This window comes from Borostomias antarcticus, assembly GCF_949987555.1.
Source record: "Borostomias antarcticus genome assembly, chromosome: 28".
In the NCBI taxonomy this organism is placed as follows: domain Eukaryota; kingdom Metazoa; phylum Chordata; class Actinopteri; order Stomiiformes; family Stomiidae; genus Borostomias; species Borostomias antarcticus.
The window spans coordinates 2206600-2232780 of NC_140261.1; the positions used below are offsets into that span (position 1 = coordinate 2206600).

General features: G+C 48.6%; 1 protein-coding gene across 1 annotated transcript; it reads right to left on the minus strand.

Annotated features, from left to right (window-relative positions):
* On the minus strand, nt 1-26181 carry abcb7 (ATP-binding cassette, sub-family B (MDR/TAP), member 7; the record flags this gene model as incomplete). Its single annotated transcript, XM_084459371.1, has 16 exons — nt 1-814; nt 2938-3045; nt 4698-4801; nt 5826-5997; nt 6179-6308; nt 6714-6877; nt 11415-11572; nt 11849-12023; nt 15018-15105; nt 16363-16451; nt 18626-18894; nt 19677-19809; nt 20830-20949; nt 22424-22501; nt 22922-22999; nt 26032-26181. 16 exons carry the CDS (start codon nt 26179-26181, stop codon nt 596-598), a joined length of 2235 nt encoding a protein of 744 aa, XP_084315497.1. The 3' UTR covers nt 1-595.

Sequence of the window (26181 nt, forward strand, 5' to 3'; positions counted from 1 at the left end):
AACATTTCAAATACAAATTTATTCTCGGCTTCAGAAATATCATTGTTTCATTGTACACATTGGCAGACTTGTGCGCATTTTTGGGAATAACATTCACAATAACGTTACCTGGACACTGTGCATCTATCTAAGTTCGTGATCTGAGATATCTTGATGTACAGTAGTAGTCATAAGTACACATCCTTTTTAAGAACACATCCTTAAAAACGGCCAGATATAGTTTCAATTATATGGAAATAATAATTTAAAAATAAATGTTATGTCAACTTCAAGGCAGGTATTCTATTCATGACATGTATGCTCACATCTGTTGCCAACCCAGTCAGGTGCCAGAGAAGCTGAGACATCCTTGTTGATCAACAAATGGCTGACAAGTACGTCATATAGATCTGGTACGCTTGGCTTCAACTGAGACAGCTGGCAGAGACCCTCTGTCTGTCTGTCTGTCTGTCTCTCTGTCTGTCTGTCTCTCTGTCTGTCTGTCTGTCTGTCTGTCTCTCTGTGTGGATGTCAGCCAACAGCAGACTGTCTTCTCCTGCTCCTCGCTGGCCAACGGTCTTCTCAGGAGCGTCTCGGTCAGTGCAGAGGTCAGGGGTCAGCAGGAGCAGTTCCCGCAGCCCTTGACGCTGTTGATAATCTCCTCCTGCAGCTTCTTCCTCTCCTGCTCCTTCTGGGACAGGCGCTGGGCCGGGGGCTCGGGCGGGGCGCCGCCGCCCCCCAGGATCTTGCTGTTCTGGGTGTTCCACAGGTCTGCGTACAGGCTGCCGGGGGTGCTGAGGAGAGAGGCGTGGTCCCCCCGCTCCGCCACCTTACCCTGGAGGGGGGGGGGGGATTTTATTCATTTATTTCGCCTTTATTTAAACTTGAAAGACCATTGAGGCAAACCTCATTTACAATGACATCGGGCATCACATAATAGCAAGTTAAGAACACAAACAAAATAGGTATACAAGATATATAAAACAGATAAAAAAATAAAAAAAAAAAAAAAATATATGCTTCTTTTAAGTGGTCATTTATGGAAATCTCAGAGTCAGCAGCAGAATTCTTAAGCCAAGTTTCAGAGAGCACTAAAATATGAAGGTCACGTTGAGAAATCAATAAATTGACATGGTCTATATTCTGATGGCCAAGAAGGCTTCAAATGTTCCAGTGAATCAGGCCTAAGCCTTTTCAGAGTCCGAGCCAGCATAAATAGGAGTAACAGGAGAGGGAGGATGTAGGTCATGATCCAGGCCTGAGTTATGGACGGTAGTGCATTCTAGAGCAGGATCACGCTGCAGTCGATATCAATCAAAGTTAAAAGCAATATTCTGGATCAAATTCACAGTGAATTGTTTGAGGCCTTTAGTGTTGAGGTGCAGGCCATCTGCTTTATAAAAAAAATCATGTCTAGTCCAGAAGCTGTCAAAATGGCTGATAAGTCCATGGCCCGTAGCAATGCAGACATTTTTAACCAGCCATGTAGACTATAGTGGCGGCAAAAATAACCATTACTCTTCGAGGGGTCTGGAATGGGGTCAGAGAAGACAGGTTCTTCCCAGACTCCCAAGGGTTCGTGCAAGTGACTCTAATTGAGTGCGATAGATTCTTTGTGCATGACATCATTGAGCCTATGTGGATAAATATTGTGCGGGCTAAGGGATGGTAGTCGGCTCGTTCAATCATATTGGCAGCTCTGCCTCCAGGGAGACAGTAGGTGACAACGCCAGGTAGCTCAACAGATCTGACAACAGAGTCACCAATAATGAGGATTTGTGGTCGCCTATCCTGGAAACCCCTGTTGTAAACACAGAGGTTAGAAAAAATAGTAGGTGGAGCAACGACAGGTGCAGGCACTTCTTTGGGAATAACGTCACCACTGGACGCACTAGCTTCCTCTCCAGCCAGCAGCCAGCAGTCTCTCAGAGGGACAGGGAAAGAGAGAGAGAGAGAGAGAGAGAGAGAGAGGGACTGACTCTGACTCTCAGATGGCAGGAGGGCAGGTAGAGGCAGCAGGGCAGGTAGCTCCCTCACTCATCATTCTCTCTCTCACACACACACACTCTCTCTCTCTCTCACACACACACACACACACACACACACACACACACACTCACACTGTTAGTGTCAGAGGCTCATTAGATAGTAGGAGGGAGGGAGAGAGGGAGGGAGATATATTAGACCAGTGAGATGTCCAGGCCCTCTGCCCTGGTGTGTGGCAGCTGTTAGTGTCAGAGGGGAAGCCTCGTTCAGACTGCATGATGGTCATCTCTGAGGGATCTCTATTAGATGATGGTCATCTCTGAGGGATCTCTATTAGATGATGGTCATCTCTGAGGGATCTCTATTAGATGATGGTCATCTCTGAGGGATCTCTATTAGATGATGGTCATCTCTGAGGGATCTCTATTAGATGATGGTCATCTCTGAGGGATCTCTATTAGATGATGGTCATCTCTGAGGGATCTCTATTAGATGATGGTCATCTCTGAGGGATCTCTATTAGATGATGGTCATCTCTGAGGGATCTCTATTAGATGATGGTCATCTCTGGGGGATCTCTATTAGATGATGGTCATCTCTGAGGGATCTCTATTAGATGATGGTCATCTCTGAGGGATCTCTATTAGATGATGGTCATCTCTGAGGGATCTCTATTAGATGATGGTCAGCTGGCTCTTTTTAGCAACTGCAGTCGTTTCAGCTTCCACTGGCACATTTTTCCCCCAGAATTTTTCTTTTTCAGAACTGATATTTTTTAAGGGCTCATGTCCTCTCAGTATCACCTTGGGAATTTCCTGTTAGATATTTGGATTCCCATGCAGGATATTTGGATGGATATTGGATGGATATTTGGATTCCCATGCAGGATATTTGGATGGATATTTGGATTCCCATGCAGGATATTGGATGGATATTTGGATTCCCATGCAGGTGGTCCAGAGTGACACTCACCTGGTTCAGGACAATGATCTCATCTGCATCTACGATGGTGGAAAGTCTGTGGGCGATGAAGACCGATGTCCTGTCCTTCACCATCTCCTTCATGGAACTCATAATGTTCTAGACAGACGCACACGCACACGCACACACACACAGTATCGAATGTTAGGAAGGGGATCTGAAAGCCTGGAATTATTTTTGGGCTGTCACATTCTTAGCCCCTTCGGGACTGTGTTACTGTGATGGATTTTGAAGAGATTAGCATATAACATGTGTGTCCTGTCGTTTCGAAAGGGTAGTCAACACGCACCTTTGTTGCGTGTGTGTGTGTGTGTGTGTGTGCATGTGTGTGTGTGCATGTGTGTGTGTGTGTGCGCATCATTGCTACAGTGGATCTCCGATCAGTGTTCATATGGATTAGGCAGGGGAGAAAACGGCAGATGTTGGAAAAACAAGCTATGCAAGACACACACACAGACACACACACACACACACACACACACACACACACACACACACACACACTCACTCACTCACCTCAGACAAACACACTCACTCACTCACACACAGACACACACACACACACACACACACACTCACCCAACCTGCGTCACAGCAAGACTTCTCCGCATGAAGGCTGTAACACTAGACACACACCCACATAGCCCCCGCAACATCACCCCTCGCCGTCACCTCGCACTAATCAGCTTAGGAAAAACAACACACACCACTGATTAGCAGATGTGCATGTGTATGTCAGTGGCGATTGCTCCTATAAGCCAGGATAAGCCTGGCTTACCCATACAAATCCAAATACAACTTGATTTTTTTGAAAATCGACTTTGACTGTTTTTGACTTAAATGCGTCTTGTATTCTGCCATATCGCTTCATTTTCATCCGTGTCTAGCGTTTCGGTAGTGCTCCGTCGCCCCGTCCAGTTCTCATGAAAATACAGTCCACGTTACGGTCCGTTGACAGCTGTCTTACTAGCTTCTCATTCACTTAACATTGTAGGCCAGGTAAAATGATTCTGGCTTACGGAAATCAAGACCAAAGGAAAAATCAACCAATCAAATTAGCCCACACATACAAAACATCGTCATTCGACCTTCTGGTGCTGTGAAACCTCGCATGGCTTCTCCTATCACTGCTACGCCGATGACACCCAGCTGGTTCTGTCATTTCCCCCTTTAGACACGCAAATGGAGGCCCGCACAGCTGGGTGGATGGTGACACATCACCTCAAGGTCAACCTGGACAACACTGAGCTGCTGTTCCTACCGGGACCTGGCCATCACCATTGATGTCATACAGGTGTGTGTGTCTCTCACCCCTTCAGTGATGGAGTGTGTGTGTGAGTGAGCGTGTGAGTGTGTGTGTCTCACCCCTTCAGTGATGGAGTGTGTGTGTGAGTGAGTGAGTGTGACTCACCCCTTCAGTGATGGAGTGTGTGTGTGAGTGAGTGTGTGTGACTCACCCCTTCAGTGATGGAGTGTGTGTGTGAGTGAGTGTGTGTGACTCACCCCTTCAGTGATGGAGTGTGTGTGTGAGTGAGTGTGTGTGACTCACCCCTTCAGTGATGGAGTGTGTGTGTGAGTGAGTGTGTGTGACTCACCCCTTCAGTGATGGAGTGTGTGTGAGTGAGTGAGTGTGTGTGACTCACCCCTTCAGTGATGGAGTGTGTGTGTGAGTGAGTGTGTGTGACTCACCCCTTCAGTGATGGAGTGTGTGTGTGTGTGTGTGTGTGTGTGAGTGAGTGTGTGTGACTCACCTCCTCAGTGATGGAGTCTAGAGATGAGGTGGCCTCGTCGTACAGCAGGATGGGAGGGTTCTTCAGTATGGCCCGGGCGATGGCCACACGCTGCTTCTCCCCACCTGCAACACACACAACAATACAAACCATGTAAACGAACACACACAACAATACACACCATGTAAACGAACACACACAACAATACACACCATGTAAACGAACACACACAACAATACACACCATGTAAACGAACACACACAACAATACACACCATGTAAACGAACACACACAACAATACACACCATGTAAACGAACACACAACAATACACACAAAGTAAACAAACACACAATACACACAATGTAAAAAATATCACAAAATACACACAATGTAAACCAAAACATGGACATAATACACTTAATGTAAACAAACACATAAAAATACACGCAGTGTAAAGAAGCACACACATAAAAATATACACCATGTAAGGAAACACACAACAATACACACAATGTAAACAAAAACACACACTATGTACAGTACACAACAGTACACACCATGTAAACAAACACACGACAATACATACAATATGAACAAACACATACAGCAATACACACAATGTAAACAAAACGTATAATAATACACACAATGTAGAAATTGTAAGGTTCTTTTCGAAAATTCTGGAGAGCATCCCCACTGCCGACATCATCCCAAGCGGGAATCGAACCCAGGACCTTCTTGCTGTCCGGCGACATTGCTAAGTACTGCGCCACCGTGTCGCTCATGACTTTGATTGTATTGTACAGTATATAGCATTACATGGCATATGTGAGATCATATTGTATCTGCTCTGTTGCTTCTTGGTCTATTATATTTGCCGTTGTCCTGTCCTTGCACCGTGTCTATTGAGATACACACCATGTAAACGAACACACACAACAATACACACCATGTAAACGAACACACACAACAATACACACCATGTAACTTAACTGTCTTGTCCTTGCACCGTGTCTATTGAGTCTTACGCACCAACCGTCCAAAGCAAATCCCTTGTATGTGTGAAAACTTGGCTAAATAAACCTGATTCTAACGTTGTGTGTGTGTGTGTGCGTCTGTGTGTGTGTGTGTGTGTGGCCAAGGCCTACCTGACAGCTTGAGGCCCCGCTCCCCGACCTGTGTGTGGTAGCCGTGGGGCATGCGGAGGATGGCGTCATGGAGACCAGCCATCCTGGCCACCTGGTACACCTCGTCCTCTGTGGCGCTGATGTTCCCGTACTGCAGGTTGTAGAAGAGGGTGTTGTGGAACAGGACTGCATCCTGATGGAGAGAGAGAGAGAGAGAGAGAGAGAGAGAGAGAGAGAGAGGGAGAGACAGGAGGAGAGATAGACATTGAGAGAAATGGAGAGGGAAAGAGATACAACCCAGCTTGGCTGACATCTTGTGATGCTAGTCTCTCTCCTAGTGGTGACATCGTTCTATACTCTGTCTCAGGCCTCACCTGGGGCACGACGCCCACCGCCCTCCTCAAGCTGTCCAGACTCACGTCACGGATGTTCTGCCCCGCGATGTAGATGTTCCCCTGCTGAGGCTCGTAGAACCGGAACAGCAACCGCATGATGGTGCTCTTCCTAGAACCCACGCAAAGCCACCCGTTAGAACCTTGTTACAGAACTGTGTTGCAAAACCTTGTTACAGAGCCTTGTTACAGAACCTACAGAACCCTGTTACAGAACCGTGTTACAGAACCATGTTACCGAGCCTTGTTACAGAGCCTTGTTACAGAGCCTTGTTACAGAACGTTGTTATAGAACGTTGTTATAGAACCTTGTTACAGAACCTTATTACAAAGCCTGGAGGTCCACCTGCAGTTCTCTAGTCTCTGTGCCAAGTATTTGATTTCATTTGAGCTCCCAGGTCACAATTTTGAGACGGTTACATTGGTGTCACTGAACTGGCTTAACCGAACCAAGCGCACCCCAAAAATGAGAACCAAAGTGAATCCCAACTAAAAGCATGGGACGTGAAACGCCTACCCTGATCCACTTCCCCCGACGATGGCAACCTTCTTTCCGGCAGGCACCTCGAAGGACACCCCGTTGAGGACCTTCTGGCCCTCCAGGTACTCGAAATAGACGTCCTCGAACCTGATGGTGGCCTCCTGGGGCGTGACCTGCAAGGACGGAGCCAGCTCCTTCTCCTGGAGCACGCAGGGGGGGAGGCAGACAGGGATCAGGAAGAGGGAGCTGATCAAAGAGCAACTGGTGAATCGCTGAATTGGGTCCCAATGTTGTTGACGTGAAAAAGCTATACATGTGCTCAATCTACAACACGCAATGATTACAATTACTAGGGACGAAGGAGAGAAGGAAGGAGGGAGAAAGAGAGAAGGAAGGAGGGAGAAAGAGAGAAGGAAGGAGGGAGAAGGAGAGAAGGAAGGAGGGAGAAGGAGAGAAGGAAGGAGGGAGAAGGAGAGAAGGAAGGAGGGAGAAGGAGAGAAGGAAGGAGGGAGAAGGAGGGAAGGAAGGAGGGAGAAGGAGGGAAGGAAGGAGGGAAGGAAGGAGGGAGAAGGAGAGAAGGAAGGAGACAGCGGAGGGCTGGGAATGAAGCTCTGTTTGTTCCTATGTCCACGCTCCAGGAGAGGAGGAGCCTATTCAGCCCCGACATTACAGGGAAGCCAGGCCTCCTCCAGTAAAAGCCAGTCCAGATCGCTGCCATCCAACAGCAGAGCAATTACCCACAATTCCCCTTGGTCTCTGAATAGAGCTGATAAAATGTACACTCCATTAGTAAACACATGCTAATTTCAAACGGCCAAATGGAAAGTAGACCACGCCGCCAAAATGAGATTACAATTGTGTCAAGCAGGGTGAGAAAGGGGGGAAATTAACATTAAATTGACATTTACATAATTAATGTAGCAAAAAAGGAGGGAATGTGTTGAGTGTGTAATAGGTTGACTGGTAGTGTCATCCCACAGCGGCCAACAGAGAATGAAGAGAATTACTGGACCAGGGAAGAGAGACCAGAGAGAGACCAGGTCAGTCATACTGGTTAGTAGAGAGACCAGGTCAGTCATACTGGTTAGAGAGACCAGGTCAGTCATACTGGTTAGAGAGACCAGGTCAGTCATACTGGTTAGAGAGACCAGGTCAGTCATACTGGTTAGAGAGACCAGGTCAGTCATACTGGTTAGAGAGACCAGGTCAGTCATACTGGTTAGAGAGACCAGATCAGTCATACTGGTTAGTAGAGACCAGGTCAGTCATACTGGTTAGAGAGACCAGGTCAGTCATACTGGTTAGTAGAGAGACCAGGTCAGTCATACTGGTTAGTAGAGAGACCAGGTCAGTCATACTGGTTAGAGAGACCAGGTCAGTCATACTGGTTAGTAGAGAGACCAGGTCAGTCATACTGGTTAGAGAGACCAGGTCAGTCATACTGGTTAGAGAGACCAGGTCAGTCATACTGGTTAGAGAGACCAGGTCAGTCATACTGGTTAGTAGAGACCAGGTCAGTCATACTGGTTAGAGAGACCAGGTCAGTCATACTGGTTAGAGAGACCAGGTCAGTCATACTGGTTAGAGAGACCAGGTCAGTCATACTGGTTAGAGAGACCAGGTCAGTCATACTGGTTAGTAGAGAGACCAGGTCAGTCATACTGGTTAGAGAGACCAGGTCAGTCTTACTGGTTAGAGAGACCAGGTCAGTCATACTGGTTAGAGAGAGCAGGTCAGTCATACTGGTTAGTAGAGAGACCAGGTCAGTCATACTGGTTAGAGAGACCAGGTCAGTCATACTGGTTAGTAGAGAGACCAGGTCAGTCATACTGGTTAGAGAGACCAGGTCAGTCATACTGGTTAGTAGAGAGACCAGGTCAGTCATACTGGTTAGTAGAGAGACCAGATCAGTCATACTGGTTAGTAGAGAGACCAGATCAGTCATACTGGTTAGTAGAGAGAGCAGGTCAGTCATACTGGTTAGAGAGACCAGGTCAGTCATACTGGTTAGTAGAGAGACCAGATCAGTCATACTGGTTAGTAGAGAGACCAGATCAGTCATACTGGTTAGTAGAGAGAGCAGGTCAGTCATACTGGTTAGAGAGACCAGGTCAGTCATACTGGTTAGAGAGACCAGGTCAGTCATACTGGTTAGTAGAGAGACCAGATCAGTCATACTGGTTAGTAGAGAGACCAGATCAGTCATACTGGTTAGTAGAGAGAGCAGGTCAGTCATACTGGTTAGAGAGACCAGGTCAGTCATACTGGTTAGAGAGACCAGGTCAGTCATACTGGTTAGAGAGACCAGGTCAGTCATACTGGTTAGTAGAGAGCAGGTCAGTCATACTGGTTAGAGAGACCAGGTCAGTCATACTGGTTAGAGAGACCAGGTCAGTCATACTGGTTAGAGAGACCAGGTCAGTCATACTGGTTAGTAGAGAGCAGGTCAGTCATACTGGTTAGAGAGACCAGGTCAGTCATACTGGTTAGAGAGACCAGGTCAGTCATACTGGTTAGAGAGAGCAGGTCAGTCATACTGGTTAGTAGAGAGACCAGGTCAGTCATACTGGTTAGAGAGACCAGGTCAGTCATACTGGTTAGTAGAGAGACCAGGTCAGTCATACTGGTTAGAGAGACCAGGTCAGTCATACTGGTTAGTAGAGAGACCAGGTCAGTCATACTGGTTAGTAGAGAGACCAGGTCAGTCATACTGGTTGGAGAGACCAGGTGAGTCATACTGGTTAGTAGAGAGACCAGGTCAGTCATACTGGTTAGTAGAGAGACCAGGTCAGTCATACTGGTTGGAGAGACCAGGTCAGTCATACTGGTTGGAGAGACCAGGTGAGCCATACTGGTTAGTAGAGAGACCAGGTCAGTCATACTGGTTAGAGAGACCAGATCAGTCATACTGGTTAGTAGAGACCAGGTCAGTCATACTGGTTAGAGAGACCAGGTCAGTCATACTGGTTAGAGAGACCAGGTCAGTCATACTGGTTAGTAGAGAGACCAGATCAGTCATACTGGTTAGAGAGACCAGGTCAGTCATACTGGTTAGAGAGACCAGGTCAGTCATGCTGGTTAGTAGAGAGACCAGGTCAGTCATGCTGGTTAGAGAGACCAGGTCAGTCATACTGGTTAGTAGAGACCAGGTCAGTCATACTGGTTAGTAGAGAGACCAGGTCAGTCATACTGGTTAGTAGAGACCAGGTCAGTCATACTGGTTAGAGAGACCAGGTCAGTCATACTGGTTAGAGAGACCAGGTCAGTCATACTGGTTAGTAGAGACCAGGTCAGTCATACTGGTTAGAGAGACCAGGTCAGTCATACTGGTTAGAGAGACCAGGTCAGTCATACTGGTTAGAGAGACCAGGTCAGTCATACTGGTTAGAGAGACCAGATCAGTCATACTGGTTAGTAGAGACCAGGTCAGTCATACTGGTTAGAGAGACCAGGTCAGTCATACTGGTTAGTAGAGACCAGGTCAGTCATACTGGTTAGAGAGACCAGGTCAGTCATACTGGTTAGTAGAGAGACCAGGTCAGTCATACTGGTTAGAGAGACCAGGTCAGTCATACTGGTTAGAGAGACCAGGTCAGTCATACTGGTTAGAGAGACCAGGTCAGTCATACTGGTTAGTAGAAAGACCAGGTCAGTCCTACTGGTTAGAGAGACCAGGTCAGTCATACTGGTTAGTAGAGAGACCAGATCAGTCATACTGGTTAGAGAGACCAGGTCAGTCATACTGGTTAGTAGAGAGACCAGGTCAGTCATACTGGTTAGAGAGACCAGGTCAGTCATACTGGTTAGAGAGACCAGGTCAGTCATACTGGTTAGTAGAGAGACCAGGTCAGTCATACTGGTTAGTAGAGAGACCAGATCAGTCATACTGGTTAGAGAGACCAGGTCAGTCATACTGGTTAGTAGAGAGACCAGGTCAGTCATACTGGTTAGAGAGACCAGGTCAGTCATACTGGTTAGAGAGACCAGGTCAGTCATACTGGTTAGTAGAGAGACCAGGTCAGTCATACTGGTTAGTAGAGAGACCAGATCAGTCATACTGGTTAGAGAGACCAGGTCAGTCATACTGGTTAGTAGAGAGACCAGGTCAGTCATACTGGTTAGAGAGACCAGGTCAGTCATACTGGTTAGAGACCAGGTCAGTCATACTGGTTAGAGAGACCAGGTCAGTCATACTGGTTAGTAGAGAGACCAGGTCAGTCATACTGGTTAGAGAGACCAGGTCAGTCATACTGGTTAGAGAGACCAGGTCAGTCATACTGGTTAGAGAGACCAGGTCAGTCATACTGGTTAGAGAGACCAGGTCAGTCATACTGGTTAGAGAGACCAGGTCAGTCATACTGGTTAGTAGAGAGACCAGGTCAGTCATACTGGTTAGAGAGACCAGGTCAGTCATACTGGTTAGAGAGACCAGGTCAGTCATACTGGTTAGTAGAGAGACCAGGTCAGTCATACTGGTTAGTAGAGAGACCAGGTCAGTCATACTGGTTAGTAGAGAGACCAGATCAGTCATACTGGTTAGTAGAGAGACCAGGTCAGTCATACTGGTTAGTAGAGAGACCAGGTCAGTCATACTGGTTAGAGAGACCAGGTCAGTCATACTGGTTAGAGAGACCAGGTCAGTCATACTGGTTAGAGAGACCAGATCAGTCATACTGGTTAGAGAGACCAGGTCAGTCCCTCCCCCCACCCGCTAGCCCCGCCCCTGCAGTGCGTTACCTTGATCTTGGGGTCGACGCTGAGCAGCGTGAAGAGCGTGTTCATGTCTATGAGGGCCTGTCTGGTCTCTCTGTAGACCGTCCCCAGGAAGTTGAGAGGCAGGGAGAGCTGGAAGAGGAGGCCGTTCACCATTACGAGGTCTCCCACCGTCATCGACCCTGGGGACCACCACAACAACAACAACAACAATCAATCAATCAATCAAAATACAACCACCCTGACACAAAATACAACACACAGTTGTATTCAAACAGTCAAACCTTTCAGAAGCCACAATGCAAAGTCACAACAACAACAATATATAGTCCCAAAAATCAGTCACATGACTGTCAACTCCAACCACTGAATGTTGAAATCTTGAGTTCAAGCTACAGTAGCTCTACAATCTACACACTCCGCCAGCGCCCACAGTAAAGATGGCGCTCTGGCCTCACCTGTCAGGATGCCCTTGCTGGCCAGCACCATGATGCCCGTCAAGCCCACACTAAAGATGGCGCTCTGGCCAAAGTTGAGCAGGGCCAGCGTGGAGGTGGTCTTCAGGGACGAGGACTCGTACACCTGCAGGTAGCTGTCATACTTCTCCGCTTCATACTGCTCATTGTTGAAATACTAGAGGGAAGAGGAGGGGGGGGGGAGAGAGAGAGAGAATGAGAGAGAGAGAGAGGGGGGGGGGGCAGAGAGAGAGAGAGAATGAGAAAGAGAGAGAGAGGGAGAAAGAGAGAGGGAGAAAGAGAGAGGGGGGAGAGAGAGGGAGAGAATGAGAAAGAGAGAGAGAGGGAGAGAGAGGGGGGGAGAGAGAGAGAGAGAGAGAGGGAGAGGGGGAGGATTGAGAGAGGGAGAGAGGGGATGAAGAGAGAGAGGGGGGTGGAGAGAGAGAGAGAGAGAGAGATAAAGAGGGGGAGACAGAGAGAGAGAGAGGGGGGGGATGGAGAGAGAGAGAGACAGAGAGAAGGAAAAAGAGAACACATCCAGGTCTGTGATGCTGGAGGAGAGATGAATCACGTCGATAGGTCTTTGAGAAGCTCGGGGCATTAGAGCGAGGTAGCCTAATGATGTGTTTGACTAACAGAACGCGCTTGGCTCTGTCATCTACAGGCCAACAGCTGATCAAACACATAACAGTAGCAGAGCAGCAGACACACACCCCACTCGCCCTGCGCCCCCCCCCACACACACACACACACACAGCTAAGTGAAAGATGACAGAGGCAGGCTTATGCACATCCCGAAGCAGGTTGGCTGTAGCTGGCGGAGTGGGAGACGTTGGTTGACAGTCTCTACAATTGAGCAAACAACAACAACGGCACTATTAGGGCTGTAGGATTGTATCGATACAATGATGCATCGCGGTACGTAGTCTCGCGATACTGTATCGATCTTTCAGCCCGGAGTATCGATATAGCCGGGCGCTGTAAAATTAAAAAAAAAAAAAAAAAAAAACTTTTTTTTTTTTTTTTTGATTTACATTTTTAAATCCAGTTTAAAAAGCATATTCTACAATATTAAGTTAAAAAAGCATACATATAAATAATTTTGAAAAACCATAAATACTACAATGTTGACAGTTTAAAAAGCATGGATATCAAATGTAAAATATTTATTAGCTAGCTCTCTGTCCAGTCATTGAGTTTGAGTTATCTATATAGTGCATTTGAGCCATTCAGTTTTCAGTCTTGAACACTTAAAATCTTTCAGTAAATGATGTGTGTATCGCAATACGTATCGTATCGTATTGTATCGTGACCTCTGTATCGTGATACGTATCGAATCGTGACCTGTGTATCGTGATGCGTATCGTATCGCGAAATCCAAGATGATATACAGCCCTAGGCACTATGCGTAAAACAAAAGCAGTCTTATCTGGCTAATTATCTGACTGTGATGTTTTGAGAGTGTTAGCTGGAGCTTTCCTCTGGTCTAGTGAGGTGGGCGTGTCACGTCCCTCAGTGCTGCTGATGACATGTTCACCATACAGAGACACAGAGAGACACACAGAGAGACACACAGGGAGACACACAGGGAGACACACAGGGAGACACACAGGGAGACACAGAGAGAGACACACAGAGAGACACACAGAAAGACACAGAGGGAGACACAGAGACACACAGACACACAGAGAGACACACAGAAAGACACAGAGGGAGACACACAGGGAGACACAGAGGGAGACACAGAGGGAGACACAGAGGGAGACACAGAGGGAGACACAGAGGGAGACACAGAGGGAGACACAGAGAGACACAGAGAGAGACACAGAGAGAGACACAGAGAGACACAGAGAGACACAGAGAGAGACACAGAGAGAGACACACAGAGAGACACACAGGGAGACGCACAGGGAGACGCACAGGGAGACGCACAGGGAGACGCACAGGGAGACAGAGAGACACACAGGGAGACACACAGGGAGACAGAGACACACACAGAAAGACACAAACAGAGACACACACAGAGACACACAGAGACACACAGAGAGACAGATACACAGAGAGACAGACACACAGAGAGACACACGGAGACACACACGGAGACACACACGGAGACACACAGAGAGACACACAGAGAGACACACAGAGAGACACACAGAGAGACACACAGAGAGACACACAGAGAGACACACAGAGACACACACAGAGACACACACAGAGACACACACAGAGACACACACAGAGACACACAGAGACACACAGAGACACACAGAGACACACACGGAGACACACACGGAGACACACAGAGAGACACACAGAGAGACACACAGAGAGACACACAGAGAGACACACAGAGAGACACACAGAGAGACACACGGAGACACACGGAGAGACACACAGAGAGACACACAGAGAGACACACAGCGACACACAGCGACACACAGCGACACACAGAGACACACAGAGACACACAGAGAGACACACAGAGACACACAGAGACACATGACACACAGAGACACACAGAGACACACAGAGACACACAGAGAGACACACAGAGAGACACACAGAGAGACACACAGAGACACACAGAGAGACACACAGAGAGACACACAGAGAGACACACACGGAGACACACAGAGAGACACCAGCACAGGGAGGGACAGGAGAGTGGAGCTGTGGTTCGGAGCGAGCCTCCTTTGTGGAAAGGGAAGGGATTTCTGAGTGGGCGGGGATCTAATTACATACGCGGCGCCCTCTCTGGCCTGCGCTGAGACTAAACCCAGACGCACTGACACACATGACACTAAACAACACAGAACTACAACATCCACAACACCAGGGAGGAATAAGCAGCACCACGCAGCACATAACACATCTGGATTACACCCCAAACAGCCTAAAAGCATGGCTACTTATAACTCTATACAACATGATAGATGATTGATGGTGAATATGAATACAGCTGTGTTTGCATAATATAGGCTAAAAGCAGGTTACCTAGAGAGAGAGAGAAACACTTATGGCCAGAAGTTCAGTGAAGGATATCGGTGTGTGTTACAATATAACATGTTGACACGTACTGCAGAAAGAGGAGGGAGAGATGGATAGGACAAAAGAGAGAGAGTGAGAGACAGAGAGAGACAGAGAGAGAGGACACAGTGGGTGGACTCACCTTGACTGTCTCATAGTTGAGGAGGGAGTCGATGGCGGCGTTTCCCGCCTCGTTGTCGGCTTTGTTCATCTCTATCCTGAAACGAGTCCTGAGCACAAGATGACGCACACCGTCACTATCACACCATCACTATCACGCCATCACTATCACACCATCACTATCACACCATCACTATCACACCATCACTATCACACTATCACACCATCACTATCACACCATCACTATCATCCCCATCACTATCACACCATCACTATCACTATCGGACTATCACTATCACTATCACACCATCACCATCACTATCACACCATCACTATCACACCATCACTATCACACCATCACTATCACACCATCACTATCACACCGTCACTATCACACCGTCACTATCACACCGTCACTATCACACCGTCACTATCACACCATCACTATCACACCATCACTATCACACCATCACTATCACACCATCACTATCACACCATCACTATCACACCATCACTATCACACCATCACTATCACTATCACACCATCACTATCACACCATCACTATCACACCATCACTATCACTATCACACCATCACTATCACTATCACTATCACACCATCACTATCACACCATCACACTATCACACCATCACTATCACACCATCACTATCACACCATCACTATCACACCGTCACTATCACACCATCACTATCACACCATCACTATCACACCATCACTATCACACCATCACTATCACACTATCACTATCACACCATCACTATCACACCATCACTATCACACCATCACTATCACACCATCACTATCACACTATCACTATCACACTATCACTATCACACCATCACTATCACACCATCACTATCACTATCACACCATCACTATCACACTATCACTATCACACTATCACTATCACACCATCACACCATCACTATCACACCATCACACCATCACTATCACACCATCACTATCACACCATCACACCATCACTATCACACCATCACTATCACACTATCACTATCACACCATCACACCATCACTATCACACCATCACAATCACACCATCACTATCACACCATCACTATCACTATCACACCATCACAATCACACCAGACAGGCATGCAGACAGGCAGACTGTAGAACAGTATGTGACTTTATTCTGATAGTGAGCTGTGATGTATTTCTATGTGTGAAATGTCACATTGAGTAAGACTGAGCTGCTAGCAATATCACAGCCATCCACATAAGCTAGCTAGCCTGGTTATTACATTACAGTCATTTAGCAGATGCTTTTATCCGAAGCAACTGACAATAATTGCATATTCATCTGTAGAATGATATGAAGACTTTACCTCCACTGGGTGACGGCGATGGTGAAGGCGGTGTATGCTCCCAGAGTGCCGAGCGTCACCGCCGCAAAGTCAACGCCGCACTTATAATACTGTGGACAGGGACGAGGACAGGAGGCCGTCACGTTAGGCCAGCTCTTCACGGGGACCGTGACTTAACACAGCTACCGAGGGACGAAGTCGGCCACCCGCGTCTGAATATATCATGTTTATTAGTCTTACAAGGTATTATAATAGCGAGCTCTTAAAAAACCATTTCGCTCTCCAACTGACTGTTACGAATGGAGGGGAAAACGCCCGAGCTAATCATACTAATGCGTTAGCTTTCTGGTCAATGGAGTCTGTCTGCTCTCATCATGGGCGAGCTGCTATTATGGACCTGAGACACATAACAGACCACATCACACCCCGACATGGAGGACGAGACGCCTGGGTGGGGGGGGGGGGGGGGGGGGTAGAGGAGGGAGGCCTCCTACAGGGCTGTGAGATACTTCCCTGGTTTCAAACTCATCTCGTTAACCAATGGGCTCCACGTTCACTCGTCTGAATTACAACACGAATGAGACGGCCCGATGCTCAATAGAAGGTCCTGTATGACGAGGGTCATCTCCAGCCCTGACCCTACCCCCCCATGTCCATGGCGCTGGGCCCTTCAGCTATCCTCACCGTGGACAACAGGACACTACTGACCACGGCCAATCTTCAACACTCACCCTGTCTCTAACCCTGACCAGACAGTGTCTACACTCACCCTGTCTCTAACCCTGACCAGACAGTGTCTACCCTCACCCTGTCTCTAACCCTGACCAGACAGTGTCTACCCTCACCCTGTCTCTAACCCTGACCAGACAGTGTCTACCCTCACCCTGACTCTAACCCTGACCAGACAGCGTCTACACTCACCCTGTCTCTAACCCTGACCAGACAGTGTCTACCCTCACCCTGACTCTAACCCTGACCAGACAGTGTCTACCCTCACCCTGTCTCAAACCCTGACCAGACAGTGTCTACCCTCACCCTGTCTCAAACCCTGACCAGACAGTGTCTACCCTCACCCTGACTATAACCCTGACCAGACAGCGTCTACCCTCACCCTGACTCTAACCCTGACCAGACAGTGTCTACACTCACCCTGACTCGAACCCTGACCAGACACCCTGTCTCTAACCCTGACCAGACAGTGTCTACCCTCACCCTGACTCGAACCCTGACCAGACACCCTGTCTCTAACCCTGACCAGACAGTGTCTACCCTCACCCTGTCTCTAACCCTGACCAGACAGTGTCTACCCTCACCCTGTCTCTAACCCTGACCACAGTCTACCCTCACCCTGACTATAACCCTGACCAGACAGTGTCTACACTCCCCCTGACTCTAACCCTGACCAGACAGTGTCTACCCTCACCCTGTCTCTAACCCTGACCAGACAGTCTCTACCCTCACCCTGTCTCTAACCCTGACCAGACAGTGTCTACCCTCACCCTGACTCTAACCCTGACCAGACAGTGTCTACCCTCACCCTGTCTCTAACCCTGACCAGACAGTGTCTACCCTCACCCTGACTCTAACCCTGACCAGACAGTGTCTACCCTCACCCTGACTCTAACCCTGACCAGACAGTGTCTACCCTCACCCTGTCTCTAACCCTGACCAGACAGTGTCTACCCTCACCCTGACTATAACCCTGACCAGACAGTGTCTACCCTCACCCTGTCTCTAACCCTGACCAGACAGTCTCTACCCTCACCCTGTCTCTAACCCTGACCAGACAGTGTCTACCCTCACCCTGACTCTAACCCTGACCAGACAGTGTCTACCCTCACCCCGTCTCTAACCCTGACCAGACAGTGTCTACCCTCACCCTGACTCTAACCCTGACCAGACAGTGTCTACCCTCACCCTGTCTCTAACCCTGACCAGACAGTGTCTACCCTCACCCTGACTCTAACCCTGACCAGACAGTGTCTACCCTCACCCTGACTATAACCCTGACCAGACAGTGTCTACCCTCACCCTGACTATAACCCTGACCAGACAGTGTCTACACTCACCCTGACCAGACAGTGTCTACACTCAACCTGTCTCTAACCCTGACCAGACAGTCCTACACTCACCCTGACTCAAACCCTGACCAGACAGTGTCTACCCTCACCCTGTCTCTAACCCTGACCAGACAGTGTCTACCCTCACCCTGTCTCTAACCCTGACCAGACACGGACCTGACCTACAGCAGCCCCAAGCGTAGCCGCGGACCCCCTCTCCTCACCAGGATGGCGCTGACCAGGCCCATCTCAAACACGGTGGGTCCCAGGTTGAAGACCAGGGCGCTGAGCACGAAGGAGATGCCCCTGGTGCCGCGGTCGATGGCCTTGGACAGCGCCCCCGTCTGGCGGCTCAGGTGGAAGCCCAGGTCCAAGCTGTGCAGGTGCAGGAACACGGTCTTGGCGATGCGGCGGATGGAGCTCTGGGCCACCTTGCCGAACACGGCGTTGCGAAGCTCGTTGAAGAGGGCGGAGCCCGCCCGGGAGACCCCGTCTGGGGGGGGGGGGGGGTAGGGGAGGAGGGGAGAGGATGTTGGAGGGGTGGATGGCGGTAGGGAATAGAGAGATAGAGAGAGAGAGAGAGAAGGGAGATTAACGAGCAGTTAGACAGACACGAAACATTTGTCCTCTATGAATCGTAGCACACAGCCAGTTATTCAACCACATATCAGCCATAGAAACACTGTTTCTGACATGTCAACATAACCGATGGCCTGTATGACTACAAATGAGGCTGATATAGCCGGCCTGTGTTGAGTTCAGTGAGAACATCGTTTTGTGTGTGTGTGTGTGTGTGTGTGTGTCTGGTTAATAATTCCACAGACCGGCAGTCTTTATAGCCTGTAATGTGGCGTTAAATAGAAATGTTAATCTAATGAACAAGTGTGTCGACATCATCTGGCATAGCAGGATGAGCACAGAACCAGCGTCTCCAGCCACGCCCTCACTCCGCAGTCTGCTCCACCAAGCAGCACCAACACGGAGAGAACCCTGGAGAACTGGACTCGGCCCTCGGAGGGAATGTCATGTTATTCTCCTCATCGGAATCATTCCAGGTCCGCCATGTCTGAAGGTCTATTCTTGGTCGCCGATTATCCCAGACAAGAGGGGTAAAAGCAGCACTAGTGAGCAGGACCTAAGTGGTGTTATTATGATAAGAGGCTGCAGGCAAAGCTGTGTTAGGACCAGGGCTGTGTTAGGACCAGGGCTGGGTCAGGACCAGGGACCACATACACATACACACACACACACACACACACAGAGCATGGGACTTACAGCCAATCAGCACAGCCGTTGCCATGGTTGCCACAGTGCTGGGCGCGTCGCTCAGGTTCAACATGTGTCCTGACATCTGGTTCAGCTCATCCACCGCATACTTAAACATGAAGGGGACAGCCACGTTGGTCATCTGAGAGAGGGGGGGGGGGGTAGAGAGAGGGAGAGAGAGAGAGAGAGGTAGAGAGGGAGGGGGGGTAGAGAGAGAGAGGGAGGGGGGGTAGAGAGAGAGGGGGAGGGAGAGAGAGGTAGAGAGGGAGGAGGGGTAGAGAGAGAGGGGGAGGGAGAGAGAGAGAGAGGTAGAGGTAGAGAGGGAGGGGGGTAGAGAGAGAGAGGGAGAGGGGGAGGGAGAGAGAGGAGGGGGGGTAGAGAGAGAGAGGTAGAGGGAGAGAGAGAAGGGGGGTAGAGAGAGAGGGGGAGGGAGAGAGAGAGAGGTAGAGGGAGAGAGGGAGGGGGGGTAGAGAGGGAGAGGTAGAGAGGGAGGGGGGGTAGAGAGAGAGGGGGAGAGGGGGAGGGAGAGAGAGGAGGGGGGGTAGAGAGAGAGAGGTAGAAGGAGAGAGAGAAGGGGGGGTAGAGAGAGAGAGGGAGAGGGGGAGGGAGAGAGAGAGGTAGAGGGAGAGAGATAAGGGGGGGTAGAGAGAGAGAGGGAGAGGGGGAGGGGGAGGGAGAGGGAGAGAGAGAGAGGGAGAGGGAGAGGGGGAGGGAGAGAGAGGAGGGGGGGTAGAGAGAGAGAGGGAGAAGGAGAGGGGGAGGGAGAGAGAGAGAGAAGGGGGGGTCGGAGGTAGAGAAAGAGAGAGGTAGTGGGGGGGGACAAGGAGAAGCAGAGAGGTGGGGTTACCAACACAGACACTTGGTGACTCAGTAAGCAGCTCTTTAGCTGGCTGTAGGAGGGTTAGGGTTAACGTGCATTAAAGCGTGCGCCTCTGGTGTGTGTGTGTGTGTGTGTGTGTGTGTGTGTGTGTGTGTGTGTGTGTGTGTGTGTGTGCTTCGTTCTGGAGCTAGAGAGGTGGTTGATGAATCCTGCTAATGGCAGTGAGATGGTTATTAGGGCTAATTAAAAGCGCAGGGACAGCTGTGACTCAGACTAGGCAGACCAGACCAGACAGACAGACAGACAGATCTGATTGGCTGCGGCGACCTTCAGTAGGCCTACCTTTGCTGCAGCCAGCAGGCCCAGCGCCAGGGCGACCCGAGCCCTCAGGTCTGGCCGGTCCTTGGGCCACACGTAGGACAGCATGGCGGAGAGGATGGTGGCTGAGTTCACCTCCTTCAGCTGGGAACGGGAATACAACACAACAGCCCATTTGAAGATTGATTTTTATACAGTTGAATGTACATTCTGCAGATTTCAGTCTCGAGTACCTGCCGACCCTGGAGAGAGCATCCCCAGCACCCACAGCGTCCCAAGCGGGAATCGAACCCAGGACCTTCTTGGCGCACCGAGCCACTTATCCTTTCCTAATATGTTTCATCTTTATTTACTTTCATAATAGAACAAGAGGTTGAAACTGATTACCGATTACTTATATACCTGATTCTCCATCTCAACTAGCATGACACTGAGGGATGATTTCATGCACAAATATGGCTTTTCACAGTATCAGTTTGCCAACACAATTAGCTAGTCTTTCAATCCCCCCTTTGGTTTGCTAGAAGCGAGCGCGGTCCCAGGGCCAGCTGCTCCCTGGGCATGCATATGAAACATCCACCTGTCAGCGCCGGCCCACGGGGGGATCCGGGAGCTGGAAGAGGAGCCGTCTCCAGATGGACCCGTGGACACTGGACTGTCATCCCATATGGGGTGCCAGCCTACTGCAGCCAAGATGGCTGCTTGTTGACCTGGACGCTGCCAGATACCTGCCACTGGGACTCTCTCTGCGAACAAGCAGTAATGCCTCTAATCCAGGCAATATGGTCCAGCAGCGTTTCAGCGTTGCCGCGTGGCATCACAACAAGGCAAATTACAGAGAACCTCCTCCTACCCCCCCAAACACCTGTCTTTAATCAACATGATCAGGCGACGCCGCCAGTGACAATTAACAGTATCTGTCTGCCGTGGAAGTGAAGGTCAATAAAGTCTCGCAATGCCAGACTTTTCGAGATCTCTCTCTAGAATGTCTGGAGATATCTCCGTTGAAAATCGTTACTAGAACAGCACCGATGACCGCCGCTACCAATCAGAGCCACCGCCTACATCTCCGATAGGGTGAAGGACCGGCCTTACTGGAAATGATGTCCTCCGAGAAAACTGGAGTGAAGAATCAAAACAAAACATTCACTGCCCCATTAGGAAGGACCGCCCTAAAGACGATGGATTGGTGCAGGCTTTTTAGTCTCTCTCATTGTTTCCACCCACTTTAAGCGATGAAATCTGGACAAATGTCTTCAATCTCTAGCTGAGCACAGCATGTAGAGACTGACTTGTGAGTCTAAGGTCAATATGGACCCGTGTGGAATTGACACGTAGTAACAATAGCAAAGCACGTTCATGTGTTTGCTAACCAATGTTTTGTTTGCTAATCCAAATCTTGTTTGTTTTTCTGCATTCCGTGCGATGTCTTGAAACATTACTGAAGCCAAATCAGGCCTGCGAGCCCACAGCCGGGATGGGCCAGGTGGTAAGAAGGTTGGCTGTGCCGTCGCTTGCTCATTGTGTACCCAAGCTGCTTATCCTGTAGAACAGAGTATGACCTAGGGGTATGTATATTATTGGGGGGAATAACGGCTGTGTCGGCATGGCTACCCACCACATTTTTGGGATCTGCGTTCAGTCCTCCCCCTGCGTTTCCATGCCAACACGTCCGCTTGTCTGACACCTGCAAATGCTGAAGGCCACACAAAGCAACACAAAATTAGTAGGGATGTCATACCATCAGCATTCTGCTCTTAGGCTCAATGAATCCCATGTGTTGACCTTTTCAAAGTAACCGTCAGTGTAGATGTTTTTCTATATACTGGAAATGCCGCAACAAAATCACAGAAAAAGTTCAAAAGGTAAACAAGTCGTCCCATAATTTATTTCAGCAATTCAGTTTTCCGTGTAGGGAAACAGCTACACTAATGGTGATTTTTTTTAAAGGCCTACACACAGAATGTACGCATTTAATACAAATAATATCAACTGAAACATGCATGACTGTGCCCCTTTAAGACTGGTGTAGATTAATCACCTTTAGATTGTCTGATTCAGGCCATTGAATCATTGGATTGAATCAATCACTTCACTACGGGGTCTAGACGCTTACTTTTGCGGCCTCTAGAATCCGTCGACTGCTCTCCCCCCCGTGGACCGTCCATGCCGCTGTTCTCAGGTTGGGGCTCAACTGAAAGACAGAAGAAAGCCTGGTTAAGCACCCCCTCCTGTCACCTTTGAACCCTTATCCTTTAGACTCTACAGACTAGAGGGTCCTGCACAAGCAGGGCCGGACTGGGGGAATATTTCCTGCCGGGAAACGTAGCCCCAGTCAGGCCACGAGCCGAGCCGACGCGGTGAGATGGAACACCTTCAGTTTCGTTTTGTTGATGGGGGGGTTGGGGGTGCTGTGCAACTTGTTGAAGGGGTGTGGGGGGGGGGGGGGGGGGTGTTGCGCGATTTGTTGACAGGGGGCAGGCCATTCACCGCGGGCCAGGCTAGTTGGTGCGCCAGGCCACCGGGAAAATTCCCGGTGCTTCCGATGGCCAGTCCGCCCCTGTGCACAAGATCAGCTGGTGTCAGTTTAGGTGACTGAAGTGAAAAGATAACGTTATCACTTATCAGGCCGTTTACATGATACGGATGCTGCTTGAACATCTAGCTGGCCAATGGTGGGAACTAACGTGTGAGAGACAGGCAAATACGCACACTGGAATTACAGCTCCCGGTTTCACTTTAATGATAAGTATGCAAAACCTTTAGGTCTTCATCAGGCAACTGGTGGGAGCTAAGCCTACACTCTGATGATGGACTGAATGAGGTTTGCGGCCTACACTTGAAAACAACCAGGCAACTCCCACATCAACCCCTTGGCTTTGCTCCTATCCTCTGGTATGATTAAACAGCCACCCCTCCCTGTTCAATCAATAATCAAAGCTTTATTTGTATAGTGCATTTCATACCCAGAGGCAACACAATGCGCTTTACAGAGAACAAGGGAGGTGGGCATACGACCCACTCTCTACATATTCCAGAGGGAAGCAAAAAAACAGTAATCACCCGGGGGCCAGATAAGTGAGCTGTAAAAATTCTTCCCTGACCCCTCTCAACTGGCTTCGCTCCACTGGCTTCCTGTGCGTTTTAGGATTGATTTTAAAATCTTGCTGTTTACTTTTAAGTGCCTAAATGGCTTGGCAGCCATCTACCTCTCAGAACTGCTGGAACCCTATGCTCCTTCAAGGTCCCTCAGGTCCTCTGATCAGCTTCTCCTGGTTGTCCCCAAATCCAGGCTGAAGCTCAGGGGGGGGGTCGGGCTTTCGCAGTGGCCGCCCCTAAGCTCTGGAACGAGCTGCCTCTGCATGTTAGACAGGCCCCCACTCTGCAGGTGTTTAAATCACGCCTCAAAACTCACTTATATTCTTTGGCGTTTTCCTGACATGGCCTAAGAGACTTCTCCTTTTTCATGTGACATAGTGCGTATGTTTTACTATGTGTTCTTTGTGTGTTATTGTTGTTTGACTTGTACAGCACTTTGGTAAACTTTGTTATTTTCAAATGTGCTCTATAAATAAAATGGTATGGTATGGTAAGGCGATCGAGCAAACTCCAGGAGTATGTTTGTCTACTGACTAAGAACATTTATAAAGCAATGTTCTGTTAAGGTACTCTACTCAAATATGCATGCATACATACATACATACATACATACATACATACATACATACATACATACATACACAACACACATACATACACAACACTCAGGCACTGTTATATAGATTATTTTCAGGACTTCAAATAGTGTTGCACAACAACTAAGGGTGTAGCAATATATCGCGCCACAATATATCGCGATACAGAAACGTCACAATACGTATCGTCAAGGTGAAAACAATATCGTGATATGTTTATTGTATATCAGTGAACGCTGGCCACACAACGCTGGTAACAAACACGTCTTTTGTCTCGAGGCCTCTCCATGATATTACAACAGTTAAGCTCTAAATTCACAAAGTGTAGTGGAGTAGAAATTTTGAGAAATGCACTATTGGTGTGAACAGCAGCGCTACTGCAACGCTTCACACCTGCCCTTAGTGTATCGTATCGTATCGTTGTCAACCCAATATCGTGTATCGTATTGTATCGTGACCTCTGTATCGTGATACGTATCGAATCGTGACCTGTGTATCGTGATGCGTATCGTATCGAGAAATCCAAGATGATATACAGCCCTAGTATAAATGTGGAGAAACGCACTATTGGTGTGAACAGCAGCGCTACTGCAACGCTTCACGCCTGCCCTTAGTGTATCGTATCGTATTGTTATCGTCAACCCAATATCGTGTATCGTATTGTATCATGAGATTAGTGTATCGTTACACCCCTAACAGCAACAGTGTCAACACAGTTAAAGTCAATCCTCTGGACCTCGGTTCAGTGGCTCCTAGCTGCCCAGTGCTGTCAGTGAAGCCTGCATGACTCCTAACCTTATTAGCTCGTTAGCCAGCTTGTCAAAAGCAGACGGTAACATCGGTGAGTCCAAGGGTGGGACCGTCAAACCCTAACCCTAAAGCCTTATCTACCGAACGGCAGACCATTGACAGCTCTAACCCCGCAACACACACCACACAAAATGTAGTGTCTAGCCTACATAATAAGGGACTACTTTATGTTATATAGTAACATGCTGTTGCATGCGCAATGAGGCGCGAATTGATCTCTCTCTGCCTGTTCACCCGGAGTCTCGACCATTAAACATCGTTAAACTGAGTGCTCTTCTCAAGTGTTTGATTAATGTATAGTTGTGTAGTTAGGCCACATACACAACACAAAACATTACACTGTTCACATAACACATAGTATGCAAAATGCTATTTAATATGTTCACATAACAGGTTGGTCAGTGATATTATTATTAGCTAGATAACCCAAACTCTTCATTGACAGAGCCAGCAAAATAACATTTAGCACTATCTACCAAAGGCCTTGGCACTACTAGGTGTGTCGTGAATAGTTTTGTTTGTTTGTTTATTAGGTGAATAGTTGTCACTAGTTAGTTGTGTTGTTGGGGACAAGTCCACTCTGACTGGATAGTGGGGACAAGTCCTCTCTGAATGACTGGATAGTGGGGACAAGTCCTCTCTGGACAACCTAGAAGCTAACGGCTAGCTGGCTAGTTCAGCTAAAACACAATGTCCTTCTACCGTCCAGACAAATGCTCACCGAATATGTCGTCTGTGCGTTCCGCTGCTTGTCCTGTCGTTTGTCCCTTTGACTCCACACATGAAAGGAGCTTGTTTGACGCAGTATAAGTGCTATTTTCCGCCTTTGAAAGTGAAATCCACATTTGAGAGGGGCCAACAGCGGCGCCAT